At 41.6% G+C, this 23179-nt stretch overlaps 1 protein-coding gene across 2 annotated transcripts in view; it reads left to right on the forward strand.

Annotated features, from left to right (window-relative positions):
- The window catches only part of SNED1 (sushi, nidogen and EGF like domains 1), an 87452-nt gene that overhangs the window by 26355 nt on the left and 37918 nt on the right, over window positions 1-23179 (forward strand). For both annotated transcript variants that reach the window (XM_081954449.1, XM_081954450.1), the window contains exons 2-11: window positions 8870-9157; window positions 10059-10199; window positions 12191-12353; window positions 14530-14655; window positions 18196-18309; window positions 18860-18973; window positions 19215-19328; window positions 19504-19620; window positions 21001-21126; window positions 22786-22890. In XM_081954449.1, the coding sequence (XP_081810575.1) occupies window positions 8870-9157; window positions 10059-10199; window positions 12191-12353; window positions 14530-14655; window positions 18196-18309; window positions 18860-18973; window positions 19215-19328; window positions 19504-19620; window positions 21001-21126; window positions 22786-22890 (1408 nt within the window). The remainder of the gene's footprint in view (window positions 1-8869; window positions 9158-10058; window positions 10200-12190; window positions 12354-14529; window positions 14656-18195; window positions 18310-18859; window positions 18974-19214; window positions 19329-19503; window positions 19621-21000; window positions 21127-22785; window positions 22891-23179) is intronic.

Raw genomic sequence — 23179 nt, forward strand, 5'->3', positions numbered from 1 at the left:
CCCTATACGGTTTCAGACAAATGGCTATCCAACATCTTCTTAAAGACTTCCAGTGTTTCGCAACTTCTGGAGGCAAGCTGTTCCACTGATTAATTGTTTTAACTGTCAGGAAATTTCTCCTCAGTTCTATTCAATTCCTTCACATAAAGCAAATATTATAATGAGGAATTGGATAATGATGTGTATACAAGGAAGCTATTAATCCTGACTCCATAGGCCAGTCTTTATCACATTGGATGCCTTCAAGATGCGGGGTCCAATTCTTAATTTTTTGCAGTATTCTTATTGGCTAGAGATTCTTGGAAATAGGAGTCCGCAGATATCATGGTGAGGATGGCTGCTACCAACAGAAAAAGATGCAGAACTTTTTTTAATATTCTAATTTGGAATATTAAAGGGAAGAGTGTTCCTGATAAAAGATGGATGAGTATTAAATGAAAAAAGTGCTAACAAGTCTGCAGAACTGAAAACATTTTAACTAATCCTTTGCAGTGTATTCAGTTTAACTTTTTTTTAATTGAACTTTTCTGCAGTAAATTATTTTTAGGTCTTTAATGGTGCATGTTGGGCAGAATTCCAGAGATGAACAATATAAATTCCATATACAAATATATAAAAGTGTATTTGATTGGGATATTAAAAGTGTGTTTTCGGATTATAGATAATCTGCAATATTTGTGGTGGTTTTGTTAAAGCTGTTTATGTAGTTTGCAAGATATAGAAAGGCATAGCTGCCATGGGCAATAAGGAAAAAGAAACTAGGCACCATTAGGGCATTGTACGGTCAGTTAAATAGATAAATGATACATGGAATAATAAGGACAAAAAACCTCTGCTTTCCTTGAAAATTGATCTTCTTCCTTCAGCTAAAACGTTGCCCATTGTTCACCCTCCACCCCACTACCCACCATCAATTCTTTCTTTCTCTAATATAAATAACAAAAGCCCATTGGCTCTTGGTCCTTGTAGAATTTGTTTCCAGCTGTAAATCTGAAGTGCCAGTCTGAGAGTGGATTAAATCTATAGGGATGTTATTTTTTTCTAAAGCCATAACTTTTGTTCTAAATCTGCCCAGTTAATGTTCTTAAACAATGCCAGAAATTATATTGGGGTTTTTTTCCCATGCCAATTGTTTTCCTTGGGTCAAGATATCACAAGAGGTTTTTGTGTCATACATCTATCTCTTCTTTTTTTCTCTTCATCAGATCAGGTTAAGTTCATATTGTAGCACGTTGAAACCTATTGTGTTTTTTAAAAATATATTCCTATGCAGCCTAGGTATAGTTTCGTCTATTGTATTGCTCAGAATCCAAAACCTTTCGGAGGTTTTTTGAGAGGAGCAATACATTACTCACTGGCATTTCTGAATAAATTAATTTATTAAACAAAATTCTACTAGTCAAATTTGTATAACTGACTATCTCACAAAACGTGACATTTGGAAGCATATAACAATCAAACAACAAATATCAAAAGAAAGATTTTTTTAAAAAAAAATTCAGACATTTAAAAAATATTTTAATAACAAATATACAACACTTCAGCAAAAGAAGATAAGAATAAGCATCAAGCAATAAAGTTCCAGGTCTGTTGATATAACCAGCTCTTGAGGGACTTCCAAAATCTTAAAAGACACTAAACTAATCTAATTCGAGGGGAGGGGGGAGAGAAGAATATTCCAGTAGGTGGAAGCAGTAGTACAATTTGGGGTTGACAAGGGCATCCGTGACTATAAGCAGGGCCTGCCAATCCGGGAATGGGTGCAACTGATGCACAAGACTGCCACCTGTGAGTAGGATTCACCAGTGCAGGAGGATTTCCTAATTGTGCACAAGATCATCCTCAGGTCAAACTGATTCAAATCATTCCTAGATAACTGGGCAAGACTCCTTCCCAGGCATCTCCACTGGACCTGCAACAAGGCCACCATTTAATAGGGAACAAATCCAAGTGTTTTTATCCATCAGATGCTGTGCAAATTCCTACACATGTCCCTGTAGGATGTTCTCCATTCCTACTTTACCTAAGAAGACATGAGCCATCCAAAACAGATGATAGATGACAGTCTGCAGTGCATAAGGGTGGAAAGGTATTGGGGTTTCACTGACCTTATAGCAATACAGAGGTGGTATTCAGGTTCTGACCAGTTCTGAAGAACCAGTAGCGGAAATTTTAAATAGTTCGGAGAACTGGTAAATACCACCTCTGACTGGCCCCCGCCCCCATCTATTCTCTGCCTCCTGAATCCCAGCTGATTGGGAGGGAATGGAAATTTTGCAGTAACCTTCCCCTAGAGTAGGGAGGGAATGAAGATTTTATAGTATCCTTCCCCTGCCACGCCCACCAAGCCACACCCACCAAGTCAAGTCAAGCCCACCAATTCAAGCCACACCCACAGAATCGGTAGTAAAAAAAATTGAATCCCACCACTGTAGCAATAGCACTTATATTTATATACCGTTTCACAGTGCTTTTATAGTGCCCTCTCTAGGTGGTTTTACAGAGTCAGTATATTGCCCCCAACAATCTGGGTCTTCATTTTACTGATCTTGGAAGGATGGAAGGCTAAGTCAACTTCGAGCCTAGTGAGATTCAAACTGCCAAATTGCAGGCAGCCGGTAGTCAGCGGAAGTAGCCTGCAGTACTGCATTTAACCACTGTGCCACCACAAGGTAGGCCTTAATAGTGGCTCTTACTAGTGTTCTCTGAAGTTTGTTCTTTCTGAGTGTCAGCAGTGTCCTAGACAACTCTGCTCTGCTTTCAATTTGCTCAATTCATCCATAAATCACAGAGAGTGGTTGGGCTCATGAGAGGAGAGAGGTTTCACAGATGTGATCTGATCCAAGGCCTCAGGTACCCATTTATTCCAAGCAGTAACCAAGGCTTCGAATAGGCAATGCAGCAGACCACAGGGACAACACAAACACACACACATACACAAACACCCAGTTTCCTTTGAAATCACTACCACCCCAAGTCCATCAGTCACCAGGGGAAGACCAATCCACTTCTCTGACAGGAACTGCTAACTTGGCATGTGACCGCTGTCCCAAGTTGTGTTCTGGATGACCTGGAGTAGACCCACAGCTATCATGAAAGCCATGAACTCCCATGCCTACGGAAAGCAGATTAAAGTCCCCCAGAACTGTAAACATGGAGAACTCCAGTGCTAACTCAGAAATGAAGTCAAGATGAGTCAGGTAATTTGTTGTACTATAGGGAGGTTGATAACAACAGCCATAATCCTAACTTATCCCTAGGGCCCAGTTTAATTAACAGGGTCTCACAATCAGCGTCCTTGAAAGTCGTAAGAGATTCCCTGATGACAATGGCCATAACTTCCACTGTTGCCCTGGAGTCCCAGCTGATGCCACATTCAAAACCAACCCTGGAATGTGCAAATTTGTCAACTACTCTAATCAATTAGAGTAGCAGATTAATCTTTACATGCATAATTATTTCAAATAAAGATTGTATCTAATTAATTAGATAGTACCTTTGATGTTTTAAAGTAATTAAAAATACAGCAGATGGCAAGCATCTTTAATAAGTGCATTATCAATTTTATTTCAAATGTGATGTTCACAAGTGTATGCAGTGGCTAAAAAATAATTATCTTGCTTCAAAACTCATTATTGCACTCCATTTTTCCATGTTCTAGTGCAGTGGTGGGTTCCTACAAGTTCGGACCGGTTCAGCTGAACCGGTAGTAGCTTGGTGGCCTGAGTTGCTGGAACTGGCAGCTACCCAGGCCTGCCACGCCCCCAAACTGGTTCTCCCTGTGGCGCTATAGGCACCACCATGTTGTTTTTTGCTTCTGTGTATGCGAAGAGTAATTTTAGTTGTACTGCGCATGCGCACGCAGCACGCATCAAGCTCATACATGGTGCGTCCCTGAACAAACTGGCAGTAGTCTCTGCCAGAACCCACCCCTGATCTAATGCCTTGCTAAGGTCTGAGATGCCCAACCAAAAATCTCTTCAACAATGTTTCAGGTAATTGTAAGAGCTCCTATGCCTGAACACATCCGAAATTATCATGCCTGTATCCATGTTTAAACATGTTAATTGTTTAAAACTCATTTGGCTGAGAATTTTTTTTTTCCTAACAGGTTGGTAGCTGTAATAGGCGATTGTGTGAAGATTGCAACTGATTCTGATTGATTCTGTTAGTTCTCTCTTTCCCCCCTATATCTTCCAAAGTAAAAGGCCCACACTCCTAATATTGCTTAGTTAATCTCTGCCCTTTATCAGCTTTACAACTCCATAGGCATTGGATCCTACCTTTACTTTGCCCTGTTCAACCTCACAGTGATGCGATTCTCAGGCTTTAGCGAGATTCCAAGCACATGACTGATCACTTTGCTGAGCATACAAAACATTTTTTGACTTCTGAGTTTGCTTACCAGAGTGAAACAGCCTCCTCCCCCAACAAATGTCACACCTGCATCTCAGACCACATTCCTTCTATGCACAAAGGCTCAGCTTCTTTCCCCAGCAGAATTTTTTCCTGCTATTTTATGCACAGGCTAGAGTTCAGAGGTTTTGAGGTTTCTTCTAATTCCAGAGAATTGAGTGATCTTTGTGTACACACTAAACATGAAAGATTCACTGAGTCAGAGGGAGCTTCCTGGCGGCGCGGTGGCCTAATTTGAGCTGCTTTATCCTATAAAGGTAATATTAGCAAAATGGGAGAATGTAAAACACTGAATAACACCTTGCCTTTGCCCCGTACAAATTTCGTTGTTGTTAAATGAGTCTTCATTGTTTAATTAGATGTACAAGAAATTTATACCATGGTATTCTTGAATTACCACATCTTTAACTAAAACAGCCATATATGAGACAGTACCCAAAGTAAAGTCAAACTAATAATATTGTAAATTGTACTGCAGTGGATATTTGACATCTAAATGCTATTAAAGTTAAGTATGATGCATTAGGGATAGGACTGTAGGCTGACAAAGGCAATATTTGGCTTTATTTTTTCATCCCTACTTAACCAGCATTTCATGTAGATGTATTAACTCAGGGGTGTCAAACTCAAGGCTCACAGGCTGGATCCGGCTCACGTGGTACTTAGATCTGGCCCATTGGTCACCATGGAAACAGGAAAGGACCAGCCCACGGTGCCTCTGCCAGCAAAAACGGAGCTGGGAAGGGCTGCGCTTGGACTTCCTAGGCTCCATTTTTGGCCATGACGACCTCCTGCAACCCTCAAGATCCATTTTTGCTGGCAGAGGACTGCAGGAGGCTGTCGCAGCTGAAAACCGAGCCTCAATGAGTGACATTGAGCTGGCCAGCCACTCTCACTCTGGCCATACCCCGCCTGCTCCCTGAGGTCAAACACAACCTTGATACGGCCTTCAATGAAATTGAGTTTGACACCCCGTATTAACTACTACCTGAAGTTGCACAAAACAGAGACAAACTGGCAGCTGCTCCAACAGGCTTAGATGTCTAACAACACAGAATCTTATCTAATGCTGCTAGATGAAAAATGTGCTACTTAAGTTACTCTGTGGTTGGACCTTCACGTTTGTGTATACATCTCCCTGCCTGCAAGACACTCTTTCTTCCATGGAAGTTGACTGTACTGTATGTAGTTAAACTTCAATTATATGAACTATTTGTGAAGAAAGGGTTTGTATTATATATGAATGTCCATGGCAACCAAATTTTCATTATTTGTATAATTATGTAATTGATATTTGACATAATTTGTATCAATTTTCCAGATGATGCAGATTGATGCAAATGACACAATGGTCATTGATGTAACATAAGCTTCGATCCAGGCTCTTAAATGCCAGGTTGGTTTATAATAAGCCAGCCTTCATCTGTGATTTGATTGTTCATGAGAGGGCTAATCTGGAATGTATGACCAAACTGGCTGGGTCCGACAGGGGGCCTCTTCCTCTCAGAGAAGGGCTTGGTGAGCTTATGAGTGTGGCGTCAGCCAAGAACGTAGGCAGGGACAATGATATGGCAATTGTCATCTGAAAATCACTTACAGCTTTCAGGAATGCTGTTCCAAAAATCACTGGATGTGACATCCTGTTAATTAAGTTGGACTTTAGGGATCAATTAAGGACTGTTGCCGTTGTACCAGGTTCACTGCTACATAGCAAACTCCATGCCTGAGTTCCTTGCTTCCATCTCCAAGTTGCCAGTGGGGTTCCCTAGACCTGTGATCTTGGGGGACTTCCCAATTTGCCTTTCCTGGGAGTGGGATCTGAGGTGGCACAGCGCTTATCCCAGGTCATTCAGAATTCAACAGTGTATCTATAAATTGTAGCTGGTACAAAACAAATGTCACGCCTCTGCTTTGTGAGCTGTGTTGGTTACCAGTTTGTTTCCCAGTCCAAGGTGCTGATGTTGACCTTAAAAACATTTCATGGCATGGGACCAGGTTATTTGAAGGGCTATAATTTCACCTGCCCATCCTATCAGATCCAGCAGAGAAGGTATGTTGTTCCATCATCTAAAAAGCTACATTTGATGGGTTCTAGATGTTGAGCCTTTTCTGCTGTGGTCCTTGCACTATGGAATTTATCTCCCCTGAGGTTAAGTTCACCTTGTCACTGTTAAATTTCCAGAGGTTCTCAAGACTTGGTTATGCTAGCAAACCTGGGGACTCTAGGAGACAGGTGAAATAATGAGATGATTCCGCTCTTTTTAACAACACTTTGTCTAGTATTCTTTGTTTTAGCTTGGTTTTTATTCCTTTCAATCTATTTATTAACTGTTTTAGCTCTGATATATGTCTCCCAGAGTTGGTTTATAATATAAATTGGTTTACTAAATAAATAAATTAGGCAAGTTATGTAATTTAATTTGAATCTCATTTAATATATCAGCTTCCTACATTACTTTGAATATAGTGAACTTTGCCCAAATAAAGTCTAAGGTAAATTTTTGTCCATTGTAACCGAAGTCTATACAATGGAAATCCAAAGAATCAAGGTTTGACTCCATTTGTATATGGCCTCCAAAAACTGTTCTTCAAAGGCATGAGGTTCTTAGGTGATGGAGAAATATTGTTTCTGCCTTACTTCATGTAAGAAGTTGCATAGTAAGGAAAGGATAAAGAACAGGACACTTCATTTTTGTTGAAATAATTCAATTATGGTAGTCAGAGAATTGAGACATGAGCAAAACCCAGGGGTGAAATTCAGCAGGTTCTGACAGATTCTGGAGAACCGGTAGCGGAAATTTTGTGTAGTTCGGAGAACCGGCCAATACCACCTCTGGCTGGCCCCAGGAGTGGAGTGAGAATGGAGATTTTGCAATATCCTTCCCCCAGGAGTGGAGTGGGAATGGGGATTTTGCAGTATCCTTCCCCCAGGAGTGGAATGGGAATGGGGATTTTGCAGTATCCTTCCCATGCCCTGCCTACCAAGAGTCGCCCACAGAACCGGTAGTAAAAAAAAATGAATTTCACCACTGGCAAAATCCATCTAATTTGTCTCAGGCCACGAACATTGGAAAATAACATAGTGTGTATACTGTTCCACTCAACTTCTATAGACCTGAATGCTACTTTATATCAGCAACTCTCTGCCTGACTGAAGACTTAAGTGTGGGAGTAAGATAGCATTTCAGTCTTTTCCCTATGAAGCTGTTTCTGTACATGTAAGGAGTGTTTTCAAGGAAAAAGATAGCATCTGGCAGACTTTTTACAATGACATAAGACAGATTATAGTCCTCTTCATTACTTTATCTTCCACTGAGGGTTTATGGTGTGATTTTTTTTCTGAATGAGAGATTTCAATTCCTTTACATAAATATCATATTTGTGATATTAGTAAAATGCCATAATATAACTCATACTACTTTCTCTTTTCTGACATTTCTTTTGCTACAAATCTGGTTTATAACAACATATATCAAGGGGATGAAACTGTTTAGAATAGTAAGAAATATAATAGTGTGTCAGAATAAATCATCTCTGGCCATAAAGTGTTTGCTTCTACACGGTAGATGTGGTTTGCCATTTGATTTCATGGGTCTGTTTTTAGTTCACCCCAGCAAATGCTTCTTTGACAGGAGAGTCTCACCTGTCTTCAGAAATGCTGTTTGTCCTTGAGCACCTTCAAAATATACTTTTCTGCCTCTTTAAATCATGGGAGGAAATGCAAAGTTTGAGTGCATCTGAAGGTGAGACTGGCCCAAATGAACTTCACCTTGTTTGTTTAGATCACTGTGGCTGCTGCAGTTTTCTCAGCTGTTCCTCCTTCCTTTGGCCCATCTCCGGTTAGAGAACAGGGCATGGTTTGTTCTGCCTGCCTTCTTAGATGCTTGGGCGATGGCTTCTCAACCCTATTATGCCGGAGGCAAGCAGAGAGTGTGGTTAGAGGGATATCTTAAGGCAGAAGCAGGTCTCTGGCTATTTGTGGGTATACTTTTTCTTTTGGTTTAAAAGTTGGGAGAATGTATGTATTTATTTATTTTAATTTGTCAACAAGTACAAGGAAACAAGTCGGAAAAACACATGAAAAAATAGCACAAATAAATGGATAAAAATAAGCAAAACATAGCCCTAAACACATAATGAGAGTACAAATAAATGGGACACTAGGACAGGGACGGTAGGCACGCTGGTACGCTTATGCATGCCCCCTTAGGGCATGAATGGCATACTGGTATGGCAGGAGGAGCAGATATTTAATTTCAAGATACAGTTTCTATAACAAGCACTGAGACTTATATTGCAGTGTATTTCTGTTATATGGTTTGTTGTGTGGTTTCTGCTGTCTTTCTGGTGGAAGGTCAAGTAAGGCGAGGGAGTTTGCTTTATTCCCAGTCTCTGATAGCGGAGTATATTTTGTTTTATTTTTTATCACATCTAGCTTTTTTTCCCTGCCTAGGTAAACAACAATGGAATCATCTCCTTCTTGAAAGAGGTATCCCAGTTCACCCCTGTGGCTTTCCCCATTTCCAATGACCGACGTGTTGTTGCTGCATTCTGGGCTGATGTCGATAACCGGCGTTCAGGACAAGTGTTTTACCGGGAAACCACAGACCAAGCTATTTTGGAGAGAGCCACTAAGGATATCGCACAGTATTTCCCAGAATTCCCAAAATTCTCAGCCCAGTGGGTATTCATAGGAACTTGGAACAAGGTTACCTTCTTTGGAGGAAACTTGTTTTCTCCGGTAAGTCTCAGGACCAGAATATTGACTGATGGGTAATAAGAATAGAAGAGTTTCCTCCCTGCCCCATTGTGATTAAGCTTGGGCAGAACAGAAATTGTAGTCGTTTATATTTCTCTCTTTTTTTTAATTTCCATTCCTTTTATTTCCAATTTCTTTTATTAGAAATTGTAGTAAATTGTTGACTTATCAGCAGAATAATCTTCATTTCAGACCCAAAGGTGCTTTTCCAAAAGGCGACTGGGCTTTCTTGGTTTTTTCCTTGAAAACGTTTCGCTTCTCATCCCAGAAGAAGCTTCTGGGACAAGAAGCGAAACTTTATCAAGGAAAAACTAAGGAAGTCCAGTTGCTTTTTGCAAAAGCACTTTTGGGACAATCGTGACCTGGATGACTGAGAATCATCTTCCTTCATTTCAGACATCTCCATTCTATCTTTCCTGTAGTATGAGAGATCAGAGAATAAAATACAATACTCATTCCGTAGATAAATGAAAGGAAAAAATATAAATTAAAACTATTTAAAAAGATAGGAATTAGGGCACACAATATAGCATAACAATAAAAAGTTCAGTAAGTTCAAAGATTGGTTGACTCCGTCTACCATCCTTCTGAGGTGGGTAAAATGAGGACCCAGATTGTTGGGGGCAATATGCTGACTGTGTAAACCACTTAGAGAGGGCTGTAAAAGCACTGTGAATTGGTATATAAGTGATATTGCTATTCTTGCCATGAATCAGCGCTCCTCAGAGCACTCTGCCTCTCATGCAGCCCAAGCAGCTCTTCAGGACTCAAGTTTTGTTTGAGATCTTCTTGAAAAAGTTTTACTTTAGTATTAACCATTATTGCAACTTTCTGGATGTTGCCTACTGCCTTAATACGCTCTGTGTATTTTTTTTTCTTGCAGGTAAATACTTTCCAGATAGTCCTCATCACTGATGGCCTGCTTTCCTTCACTATCTTCAACTATGAGTCAATAACCTGGACCACTGGCATGCATGCCAGCAGTGGAGGAAATTTAGCAGGCCTGGGAGGGATAACAGCCCAGGTAGATTACATGATCACATTCAAGCAAGTCTCCTTTCTAATACACGGCATATATTCTTGGAGATGGCTGAGGATGATATTGATTGTCTTGAGATGGTCATCATGACCAAGATAGTCCCTAGCCTCAACTTCTTAAATAATAATCCAATTTTTCCCTTCCCTTCAGAGCTAAGACTACTTAGGACCTTTAGTGAAGAAAACTGCAGCTCTTTATTTTGGTCAGTGCTTCTGAGTTCCTTCCCTTCACTAGCCACCAACTTTTTAAAAAGAGTCATCCAGCAATGGCTGCAGCAAATACAACTTTCTCTTGGCATTTATATTTCATCCTACATGGGTTTTTTTTTCTTTCTTTTAGTCGGTGGCTGTTCAGATGTGTGGATTTGCCATTAATTGATCTATGCTTGGCCAGCTGCTGGCAGTCATCTTGAGTTATCTCCAGTAAGCAGGAAGTTGCAGGTGTATAGGAAATTAATCCGTTTTCAGCCCCAGAAATTCAGGAGTGTAGACTTTTATGACTGTAAACAGAGCAGTAACCACATGCTTTGGATACTGTACAATGCTTTAGGAACACCCTGCCTTAGCTCAGCCAAAGGGGGAGAGAGAGGAAGTTGAAAAGTTTTTCACCAGGCACTGGCTTCTGACCAAATTTGTGAGAATTTGCTGCTGTAATTCACAACACGATAGAGTGGCTCGGCAGAAGCACCTCACGGCTCAGCATGGCAGAGGCTGCTGCTTGGCTTGAGCTAACAGAGCTGTACTCATTTTGTGGAAAGCGGCAAGAGAATCCAAGATTCTCTTGGATTCACCCTGTATAGATGAATGGGGATGAAAATAAGCTCAGTGTTTTGTGCACTTTCCAGCTGGTGAGTCATGGATGAGTGGGGATTGCTGGGGCCTTTTGGTGCCAAAAGCCATTTGGGAAAAGAGTTGCACAAGTAGACCATCTGAACTCCCTCTTCCCCTCCCACCTCCTTTTTTTCCTTTTAATGATGACAGTTATCATGTGTTGTAGCCAAAGTCTTTAATCACAGATGACATGCAAAACAGTAGGAGATGGCTTCTAGACTTCTATATATGCTGCTTATTTTCTACTGGTCTGTCCTGAAGCAGCTGGAACGGGGGTCCAAATAAATTGTTGTCCTGGAGAAGAAATGCTTGCCTCAACATAAACTTGCAAGTAAACCTCCAGATGTTGGTGGCCCACAACGTTTGCTAATTGTGAACCAGTTTTAGTCATTTATAAATTTGATGACTGTATGATTGCCTAGTCAAGAGTTCTTATCCAGGAGGTCCTGACCCCTGGCTTACAAGACAACTCAAAACAGCTACATTCTGGCTACATTTATTACACTCATATCCTCTTTTTCCCCTGTGGAATCAACTTGACATATGCTGGGTTTTCATGGGGTCTCCCATTTAGGCGTTGACCAGACCAAGAACCTCTAAGTTCAGGCAACATGTTTCATCGGAATTTAATGCTCTGGGAATTGAATGTTTAATAAGTCCAGAAAGTTAAGATAATCTAGGAACAAGTGAATCTGCCATATATCAAGTGAGCTCATTGGTCCCATTTGTTGAGTTCTGTTAACACTAGCAACAGCATTTCAAGATTCAACCCAATCTGTGGAGTCAGAGAATGCTCCATATATACAAAACATGTGATTTTTTTCCACTGAACTACAGGACTTCTCCTTGTAAGGAATTTGTCAAAGGAAAACTTCTAGAAGAGCAAACTATTATCTCCACTGAGGGATCAGAGGAGTTGTATTGTGAGGTTGCTCATGCCTCCTATGCAAAATAGTGGCTATTTAGATGGGAAGCAGAAACACAAAACAACATTCAGGGAAATTGGATGCTTCCCTTCCTTATGTTCTTGCAGTCCATTCCTCTGCAGGGCACTGGGCCTGGTGGAAGAGAGAAGTCCCTTGCATTTCCCCACAGCTGCCCTGCTTTCCCCAGCAAGAGGTTTCAGTCTCTGCCCTTGTCTTCTAGGCAGGTTTCAATGCCGGTGATGGAAAACGGTATTTTAACATCCCCGGATCCCGTACTGATGACATTGTCGACGTGGAGATGACAACAAATGTGGGTATCCCCGGGCGCTGGGTATTCAGAATCGATGATGCCCAGGTGCAAGTGGGGGGCTGCAACAACACAAGTAAGAGGACAGCAGTTAGGTTTATTTAATGAAACCAATTCTTCCAGCCATTCTCTTTGTCCCTGTGAAACTTCTATGAAGGGCGGCAGCCATGCAATAGGAGCAGTTGTGAGTGGCACATAAACTTCTGAATACTTTACTGAGTTGATATATTCATGCAGTATAATAAATATGGTTAGCAAGATATGGGATGTACTGATGCTGAAACTGTGCAAGTTATAAATTTGGGGGATATGGCTGTGCTACTCAGACTGAATCCCTTGGTGGCTGTAGATCTCTTCTGGCTGATTAAGAGCTACTTAATTATTTCTTGGGTAGAAATAAGGCATAAATGGAATACCTCTGAGAAAAGCAGGTCTCTATATGAAAGGATGATGATGCTGAAATTAAGATGACTCCATCTTCCCCAACAAAAGTGAGAGAACAAATTCATCCATGCTTACTTTTACTATATTCTGAAGTAAACCCTAGATTCCTTCATTTTAACCCTGAATTATTTGGAAGATGAGGGAAAGCTAATTTCTTCTTAGTTAGCACTCTGCTTGTTACACTTCATATCATGGCGTTCATCTCAACTATGAGCTAAAAGTGGCATCTATGGTGCTTTCCTCTCCTGTTGGGCTGATAGAAATTTGCCCCCAATTATCTACTGAGGTTCATGGTGTTTACAACTCAAGTCTTCTCATTAGTTCTTACGTGTCAAAGCTGTTGATTTAGAAAAAGACTAAAGACTCTTAAACTGTAAATTAATTCCATACAAGAGTAAATTCAAGCTTAATTACAAGCATAAATCCATAAGGTTTTCTTAAATTAATTCAGTCATGTTTGATAGGACGGTCCCAGATGTATGCCAGTTTTCTCCAATCTGATGTCCTGAATCTGATAAAACTGCAGTTCCCAGATTATTCTGCAAGCTTAATAGCTGGAATTCTGGAAGTTGCAATCCTTGTATAACTATCCAATTGGATACATTAGATTCTATCCCAGATTTAGTTGTAAAATGTTTAATGTGTGGGGCTCTGAGGTCACTAGTAGATATGTTTGCAAATCCATATGGGAAGTGAAATTAAACCTTCCCCAGGGATTGGCTAAAACCATCACTAAAAGCTACCCATCATGCCAGATATTATTCTCCTGTAATGCTGAGGGTGTGTTCAAAAATTGAAACCTCCCACAATCTGTGACCATCAATTTTTAGGGTCTGCATGGTTTCTAAATAAAAACATGTATTCAGATTTTACCAATCTTTGGTTTCTAAGAGTTAAATGATTTTTCTTTTAACTCTTCATTCTTAATTTAAATATATCTGTTCATCTTCGAGATATGCATCTCTGGAGCTGTCTAAACTATTGTTCCTTCTTTCTTCTCCCACTCCCTGATTTCCAAATGTAAAAATTCTAGAAATTTAGTAACTGATTTTCTCTGCCTCTCTTTTATTTCCTTGAACACATAATTCTGTTAAAAATATTATGTTGCCAAAATTCTTTAATAATGGGAAATTTGTTGGTATTGATGTAGTTCTTAACTCTTGGGATTGTCATAAAAATATTACAATATAGCAAATGGCAAAGAGATGCCATGAAGATTATAGAATTGATCAAAATATTTTTCTGTAAAAATGGTTTAATAGATTACTAAAAGTTTACTTAATAAAAGGCTGAATATTGATCTATCGAGGATATTAATGTTATTATTTAGATTTTCAAAAAGATTGTAAAACTACATAGATTAATAAAAGTACTGGCATGGACAACTGAAACAAGGAAAACCAAATTTCTGTATTTAAACTAATTTTTAAGTAACAGATTTATTTATTGTAATTTCAATCCAATTTAAGTGTGGATGAAGTGCATTCCATTGTGTGGTTTTGAAACAAATGACTTCTGCACTTTGGTAATCTAAGTTCATTATAGAGAATCATCTACAACAGGGGTGTCAAACTCATGTCGTCAAGACAGTGTCACGTGATGTATTGGGACTTTTTCCCCCTTCACTAAACCAGGCATGGGCGTGGCCAGCGCATGACGCATCCGGCCTGTGGGCATGGGAGTTTGACAGTCATGATCTACAAAAAGAAAGGAAGTTGGATTAGTCTAATACTTCTGTTGCCACCTCGTCTAACATCTCTCTGAGCATGCTTCCAGCTACTGAATAGTGGGTTTATTTCTTCATGCAGCTTCAGTCTGTTTGACACTTCGTCCTTGCTTGAATGGAGGAAAATGTATTGAGGACTGCATCACAGGGAACCCTTCATATACTTGTTCTTGTCTCGCTGGTTTCACTGGAAAACAATGCCAAATTGGTGAGTCCTGCTTGTCTGCTGTGCCCAATTGTATGAAGCAACTATACTATTCCAGCAACAAATTAGACCTTATACAGCTATTTATTATTATTTATTTATTATTTTACTGTGCTTCTATACCGCCCCCTCTCCCAAAAGGGACTCGGGGCGGTGTACAGTCCATGCAGAAAATACATCAAAATACAATAAATAGAAAAATTAAATATGTACAGTTAAATATGGAGGAGGTTAAAATAGAATTAAAAAGAACTGTACAGTTAGCCAGTATATATAAATATAATTTTAAAACCCCTAAGAAACACACAAATTAAATTAAAAACAATACCCCTAAAATAACCAGTTAATAGTACATCTACCAGCAGGTAACTGTTGTAATTATGCCAGGCCCGCTAGTCGGAACAGGTGAGTCTTCAATTTTTGCCGGAAGGAGCGGAGGTCAGTGGTGGTTCTGATGTCGGGGGGGAGGTCATTCCAGAGGGTTGGGCCCATCACAGAGAAGGCCCTACCCCTTGGTGTCGCCCGTTGGCATTGCCTAGTGGACAGCACCAGGAGAAGCCCCTCCCTGTGTGAGCGAATTGGCCGCAGGGATGTGTGTGGGAGGATGCGATCCCGCAAGTAACTAGGTCCTGTGCCATGGAGCGCTTTAAAGATGGTAATCAAGACCTTGAAACGCACCCGAAAAACCACAGGCAGCCAGTGCAGCTCGCGCAGGAGAGGTGTTACGTGGGAGTACCTAGTACTCCCCATCACAGCCCGCGCGGCTGCGTTCTGAACTAACTGCAGTCTCCGGGCGCGTCCCAAGGGCAGCCCCATGTAGAGAGCGTTGCAGTAGTCCAGGCGGGACGTCACCAGCGCATGAGTGACCGTGCGCAGGGCATCCCGGTCCAGTAGGGGGCGCAATTGGCGCACCAGGCGAACCTGGTGGAACGCCCCCCTTGCCACGGCTGCCACATGGTCATCCATTGACAGCCGGGCATCAAGGAGGACGCCCAAATTGCGCGCCCGTTCCACAGGGGGCAATTGTTCGCCCCCTATGGCCAGCGATGGAATTAGCTGGCTGAACCGAGGTGCCGGTAGCCACAGCCACTCAGTCTTGGAGGGGTTGAGTTTGAGTCTGTTGTCCCCCATCCAGACCCCGACGGCCTCCAAACACCGGGACATCACTTCGACAGCCTCGTTGGGGTGGTTTGGGGTTGAAATGTACAGCTGAGTATCATCAGCGTACTGATGGTACTCAACCCCAAAACCACGGATGATCTCACCCAGCGGCTTCACATATGTGTTGAACAGGAGAGGCGAGAGGACTGACCCCTGTGGCACCCCACAAGTGAGTGGCCTCAGGGACGACCTCTGCCCCCCTGTCAACACACATTGCTTCCGGTCGGAGAGGTAGGAGCCGAACCACCGCAAAACGGTGCCTCCGACTCCCATCCCCTCCAACCGGCGCAATAGGATACAATGGTCGATGGTATCAAAAGCCGCCGAGAGGTCTAATAGGACCAGGATAGAGGAACAACCTCTATCTCTGGCCCTCCAGAGATCATCGACCAATGCGACCAAGGCTGTCTCGGTGCTGTGCCTGGGTCGGAAGCCGGACTGGCGTGAGTCTAGATAATCGGATTCGTCAAGGTGTCGTGGAAACTGCTGCGCCACCACATTCTCAACAACCTTCGCTAGAAAGGGAAGGTTGGAGACTGGACGATAATTAGCTAGCTCCATTGGGTCGAGTGAAGGCCTCTTAAGTAAGGGCCTCCCCACCGCCTCCTTCAAGGCAGTTGGTAAGGATCCCTCACCCAATGAGGCATTCACCAGGCCCAGAAGCCAGCCTCGAGTCACCTCCCAAGATGCCAGTACCAACCAGGACGGACACGGGTCCATTAAACATGTGGTGGGTCGCAGCCTTCCACGCAACCTGTCCAAATCCTCGGGGGCAACAGAATCAAACTCCTCCCAGAGTGGTCTCACAAGACTCACTGTTGGCGGCCCGTCCGGTCCACTGAAGGGGGCCCATCCGCTCCGGATCTGAGCGACTTTGTCCTGCAGATATTCCCCAAACTCCTCTGCTTTGCCCTGCAGGGGCGCCCCCTGCGTCATCTGTGATAAGAGGGAGCGGGTCACCCTAAACAGGGCGGTAGGGCGGTTATCAGCGGACGCAATAAGAGCGGCACAATATCTACGTTTGGCCACTCTCAGTGCCACAAGGTAGGTCCGTAAATAGGCTCTTACCTGTGTTCGATCAGATTCGGAGCGTGAGGACCTCCACCTGCTCTCTAGACGTCTCCTATGGCGCTTCATCACCCTCAACTCCTCGGTATACCAAGGAGTTCGGGTGGGTCGCTGCCGCAGGAGAGGTCGCAAAGGCGCAACCCGGTCTAAGGCCCCAGCCGCCGCCCTATTCCAGGTGGCCGCTAGGTCCTCCGACCGAGCGCGGGTCAGGGCTACAGGTAATGGCCCAAGCTCCGTCTGGAACCTATCCGGCTCCATCAGGTGCTTGGGGCGGTACCAGCTTGGACCGTCTGGTCCCGCCTCCTCGCGGTGGGGGGTAGCGCCAGGGAAGTCCAACCGGAGACATGAGTGATCTGACCATGACAGGGGAGTAACAGCTAAGTCCCCTATTCCCAGATCACTCGTCCACTGCTCAGATACAAAAACAAGGTCCAGTGCGTGGCCACCTTCGTGTGTGGGGCCCTGAATTAATTGGGTCAGGTCCATGGCTGTCATGGAAGCCATGAACTCCCGAGCCACCTCAGATGCTGCTCCCGTTGACGGCAGGTTGAAATCCCCCATAACCACAAGCTTGGGGATCTCAACCGCCGTCTCCGAGATCAGCTCGAGGAGCTCAGGCAGGGCCGCTGATGTATAGCGAGGAGCCAAGTATACAATCAGCAAACCCCACTGCCTCCCTGGGCCCCATTTCACACCAAGGGACTCACACCCGGGTATCTGAGGAACAGTGAACTCCCTCGGTTCTAGACCTTCCTGTATAACTACCGCCACCCCACCACCCTCACCCAGGGCCCGAGGCTGATGGAATGCATGGAAACCCGGTGGGCACATTTCCACGAGGGGTAAACCACCCTCGTGGCCCAACCAGGTCTCCGTTATCCCTGCAAGGTCCAGCTCCCCCTCAGAGATCAACTCATTAATGAGGGGGGCCTTGTTGGTCACGGACCTTGCATTGCAAAGCATCAGCCGCAGGCCCCGGCTCTGTAGTTCCTGGCCACCTAGGTTGCGGGGGTTGGTACAAACGACCGGGCGTAGCCAGCAGCCACAGTCTCCCAACCGACCTTGTGATCTTCTCTTGTCCTCGCATCCCCCCCTCCCCGCGACCGTTGTAATCAAACAACCCTCTGTTGGAATAACTTGTTCCTTCTCCCCCCCCCACCCCGCTCACTTCCCTCCTGGACTCACAAGCTACTTGTTTTATTTTAGATAATCTAAATCTATAGATCTATAAATTATTATTTTTCTTCCTGGGGAAAGAGGAATTGAGTATCTGAATAAATCCTAATCCATAGCACTTCTTATTTTGTTTTTCAGATGTGGATGAGTGTGCTTCCAATCCATGTCATAATAAAGCATCTTGTATCAGTGGCATCAACAGCTTCAGCTGTTGGTGTCCACCAGGATTTAAAGGAGCTACATGTGAAATTGGTGAGAAATATTGTGTAAGAGCAAAGACACAATCCAATAACAAATCTAAGGAGAAAATGTGATTATGACTTTACTATTAATAGTATTTAGCATTTAATTTTTTGTGCTTTAATTTTTTTAGCTGCCCTGAGTTTTTGCTTGAGCAGAAAGCAGATTAATTAGACACATAACAAAGTCATAGCAGAACTTCTTTGTGGCAATTACTTTAATTTTAGGAAAGAATGTGCTTTACTGACAGGGTATCTCCAGAGGTGTTCGATTACACTTCTCAGAATGCCCAGCTAGGATGACCAAAGAGATGAAATGGAATCACGTGTCCCAGATAAGATAGATAGGTATGGCTACCATGAAACTTCCCATATTTTCCCTTCCATATAATTTTCATTACAATCTATTTATCTTCCATTAAACAAGAAACAATGCTTATTTCAATAGCTGGGCTGTGTGTATATTCAGAAGCTGAGAGATTCTATAGCTTGTATGGTTTTGTCAGTGAAAAAAAATATCGCAACGTCATAATTTAATTTTCCTTTTTGTTGAAATATAATAGAGGAGTCTCCATGTAAAAACAAAGAATGCCAGAATGGTGGGGAGTGCCAAATAACAAACACAACAGCTGTCTGCCTTTGTCAGCCAGGTTATACTGGAGAAGACTGTGAAATAGGTGAGCCAAAAATAAGCATGTGTATCTAATGTAATCACCATGTAATCTCCTGCTCATCTGATAGCTATTGCATTGTTTGTTTCTGTTCTATGTTAATAAGTACTTCTGTTTATTTAATCAGTTAATTCCCTGTTTATGAATAACAGATCTTATAGTGCTTGAGCAGTATAGCTTTATACAACACGAACACTATAATTTCATTTCAGACTTCATATTTTTGTTCTCTTTCTTTTCTCTGCAGAAATAAATGAATGTGAGTCCAGCCCGTGTCTGAATGGTGGGCAATGTATGGATCTTGTCAACAACTACACTTGTTCCTGTGCAACACCTTTTACTGGACAGCATTGTGAAATAGGTGCCTGATTTTATAGCTGCATGGTGGCATCCTTCTTTCTACAAAGCTAGTCTTTATTGTTCTTTCTCTTTCTTTGCTACTCTCAGGCCCTCGGCTTAGAGCCGTCCTTGTCTGTGTTATCTTCAATTATTCAGCTTCATTGATCTGTACTGAGGTTCCCTCCTCTTCATTCTAGATCCTTCAACCTGTGAGGGCAGAAACTGCAGGAATCGGCAGATGTGCAACTATATTCGCCCAGGGCGCTATGTCTGCACATGCTCACCAGGCTACTATGGGAACAATTGCCAATATGGTGAGTATATCTGTCTGTTTTCTCTAAAGGGAAAAATGTGTAGTTCAACACTGCCCCTGCACATCTTGCTCACGTAGAATGCTCTCCACTAACTTTTTTAATCCAGCGACTGGTTATGTTTGACATTCAAATTGTTGAACAGGTAGTTCTCGACTTAACAATCACTTCTTTAACTATGGTTCAAAGTTACGGCAGCACTACCAAAACACAATCAATAGGAAAGCTGGCAGGGAAGGTCACAAATCACAATCACATGGTGTCTTGCTTAACAATCATGGTGATTCATTTAACCATCATGTCAAAAAATGTCTTAAAATTGGGTGCAGTCACATGATGCCTCAACAACCGTGCTGCTTAATTATGAACTTTGTACCGTAGTCACAATTGTGGTTATATGTATTCTGTATTCTTGTCGGAATACAGACTTATCTGTATTCTGTTGATTGTGAAATGAAAATTCTTGGTATCAAACTAGATTAATTTCATATATTTTTAGCCTTGTGGCCAAATTATTTGAAGTAGCCCTTGTTAAGAAGATAGAATCAGCCTCTTGGGCAGAACTTCCCATCCATGATCTTATCCTTAGTAAAGCAAAGCCCATAAGTGACTAGATTTTTTGCACCTTCATATTAGGTCCTCCTAATATCTATGTGGTGGTAAAAAAAAATGTTGATATATAAAACTGGACATATAGGAACTGCCTCTTAACTTGACAGCCTACATTTTGGGGATGCTAGATTTTCTAAAGTCATCTATGTTGACTTCGCATGTGCCCTCCCTGTAGAATATCAAGAGGTGTATATAATTAAATAGAGAAATGTTTATACACTCCTATTGAGTGATTCCCAGATAAACATATATAGAACAATAAAATAACACGGTAATAAAAGGAAAGAAGAAAATATGGCAGAAACCTGGCAACAACCAAGAAACCCATATTGCTCTGAAGGGCACCCTAATCATTCTTGCCAAAAGCCAAGATGAAGAGCAATGTCTTCAAGACTGTGCATAATACCAGCAAGGAGCCAGGTGTTTAAGCAGAGCATTTTTATTTATTCACCAAATTTATTTATTTAATTTACAGTACACAGCCATCCATCTCACAAAATACAACTATTTAAGTAGTCCTGATAGATGGCATTGTTTAATTGAAAGAAGATGAAGCACATCAACCCTGGGAGATGGGATTGGTTGGGTGGATACTATGAGAGATAGGTGATCCCAAAAGTAATCAGGCCAGATGTCATGTAGGGCTTTATACTATAGATAAAGACCAGCTTCTATATTTGATACTGAGCGGATATTCTAATATTCTTTTTTGTGCTACAGAAATGTATCTCTCTTTATATATGTTTATGAGTCCTTCACTGATGTTTTTAGGTGGCCCTAGAATGTCTAATGCCTGTAGCTCCAATCCATGCCAGAATGAGGGCACATGCCTTGAAATCAGTCAAGGTTATGTTTGTGAATGTGCAGAAGGATATGCAGGCACTGACTGCAGAGATAGTAAGTATTGGAGTCAACCACACTAAACAAAATGTTTGTGCTCTCTTTGAGTTTCATGCCTGTATACATTTATTTCCAAATTAGCAGTGGAGCGCTGCAGCCTGGGTGGGTAGTTTGAAGAAAATAAATTGTTTTTCATTTGTTTTCTTTTTCAAAGTAATTGTATCTATGCAAATTCTAGCTCTGGAAAAAAATACTATTAATACTTTATTACAATTTATTAAATTCCCAGTTGTTTTAGATTTATCAGTAATAATAAGATCCTATCAGGAATTTGCAAAGGAAAGTATTGACATAGTTAGTAAACTAATAATGGAATTCATGTCTCCATTTGCACATGGTTGTATTGGTAACCTGGAAGATAGTGATGTATGGTGCAGTAGTTACTATTTTTTTAAGTTTGTGTCAAGGCCATCATACCTCCTTACTTGAACTCTGCTCTCAGAATTTTCAAAATAAAGAGGTTTATAATGTTTTACTGATGCCATGTTTATGTCAAAAGACTTGTAGATTTGGGGTATTCATCATTTCAAACTGGGGATTAAAAACCAAATGTTAGCACAGCATAAAACCAGAAGAAACTTTGATCTTTGAATATTCAGTACATTGCTCTCATTTAGACCAATGTTTCTTAATCTAAGTGACTTTAAGACCTGTGGACTTTAATTCCCAGAATTCCCCAGTCAGCATGCTGGTTGGAGAATTCTGGGACTTAAAGTCCACAAGTCTTGAAAGTTGCTCAGATCGAGAAATGTTGATTCAAAAAATTCCATCATTTTTTAGTAACGAAGCCTCATATAGGGTCAGGCATACAGTAAAAGATTGTAAGCAGGATTTTAACATTTCATTGATGTTTTATTTGGGTAGAATTTGAGATTTTTCTTTAACTATATAAAGTCTGTTTTAAGCCTTACATTTTCACCACCACCAGTATTTCTGCCTAAAAATGTTAGGAAATTGTATCATTGATTTTCAGCAACGGCCATATTAAAGTTGGTGATACAGTTGAAGGAAACTCTGGCTGATGTAAAATAAGGGCTTTCAGCACTACACAGGGCTAGCTGTCCTTGTTACATAGAGAACCGAATCAGTTCCCATCATGTGCTGCTAATTCTTATTTTAATGCCTATTATTCAGGGCCATTTTTGTCTACAGTTTCTGGAAGACTGGTTTCTTTCATGCTCCCACTGTATCTCCTGTTGACCTCATTTATCTTCATTAAGCTTTTCCAACTCTTAAGTTTACGGGCACTAATTACTGGCTCATACCGTCTTCTAGGAAGAGAATAGGCAGTGCCTGCTGTATTAAAAAAAAAAAGCAATAAGGCTCATTAGAGTTGTTGAACCAAGCACAGATACCACCACAAGGGAGAATTTAATAGGTAAAGTGTGATTACTCCTGTGGGGAGTACAGTTGGTTTGTGATTTGCCATTGCTTGGATATGACTTAAAGAAAATAACGGATGTACAACAAAAGGAAGTAAAAGTTCTTCATAAGATACATAACCAGCTCTAATTCTGATATTTCCTCCCAGCAGACTGCACCATCCTGCTTTGGTTACTGGAAGTAGATTAATGAAGGCCTCAGATTTGCTGGCAAATTAGATGAGTCTAATTTGTCCTCCTCAACATTCTTCTTCCCTCCCTCAAATTTTTGCAGAACTCTCAGATGATTGCGAGTGTCGAAATGGAGGGAAGTGCCTGGATGGAAATATCACTGTGTGCCATTGCCCACCTGGATATTTTGGGCTTCTCTGTGAATTTGGTAAGAGAAAGTTTTTTTGATCTATGCAAACCTTTTATTGCCCTCTTTAGATTCTTGCTGCATGTGTGGTAAGGTGACAGAGTATACTGTGGTACCTTAAAGTATAATCCATTTACTTCTGTGCAAATTTTTATGGATCAGTTCTGAATCATGACATCTTACATGATAATCATCTGGTATCGAATTCTGTTTTTTGTGTTGCGAAAGATTACCTCTCTAGAAACTCCTAGAATATAATATAATGCAATCATACTGCATCAATGGCATTTTATATAAATATATAAACACA

Source organism: Natrix helvetica, assembly GCF_964273705.1.
Source record: "Natrix helvetica genome assembly, chromosome: 5".
NCBI classification, from domain to species: Eukaryota; Metazoa; Chordata; class Lepidosauria; order Squamata; family Natricidae; genus Natrix; species Natrix helvetica.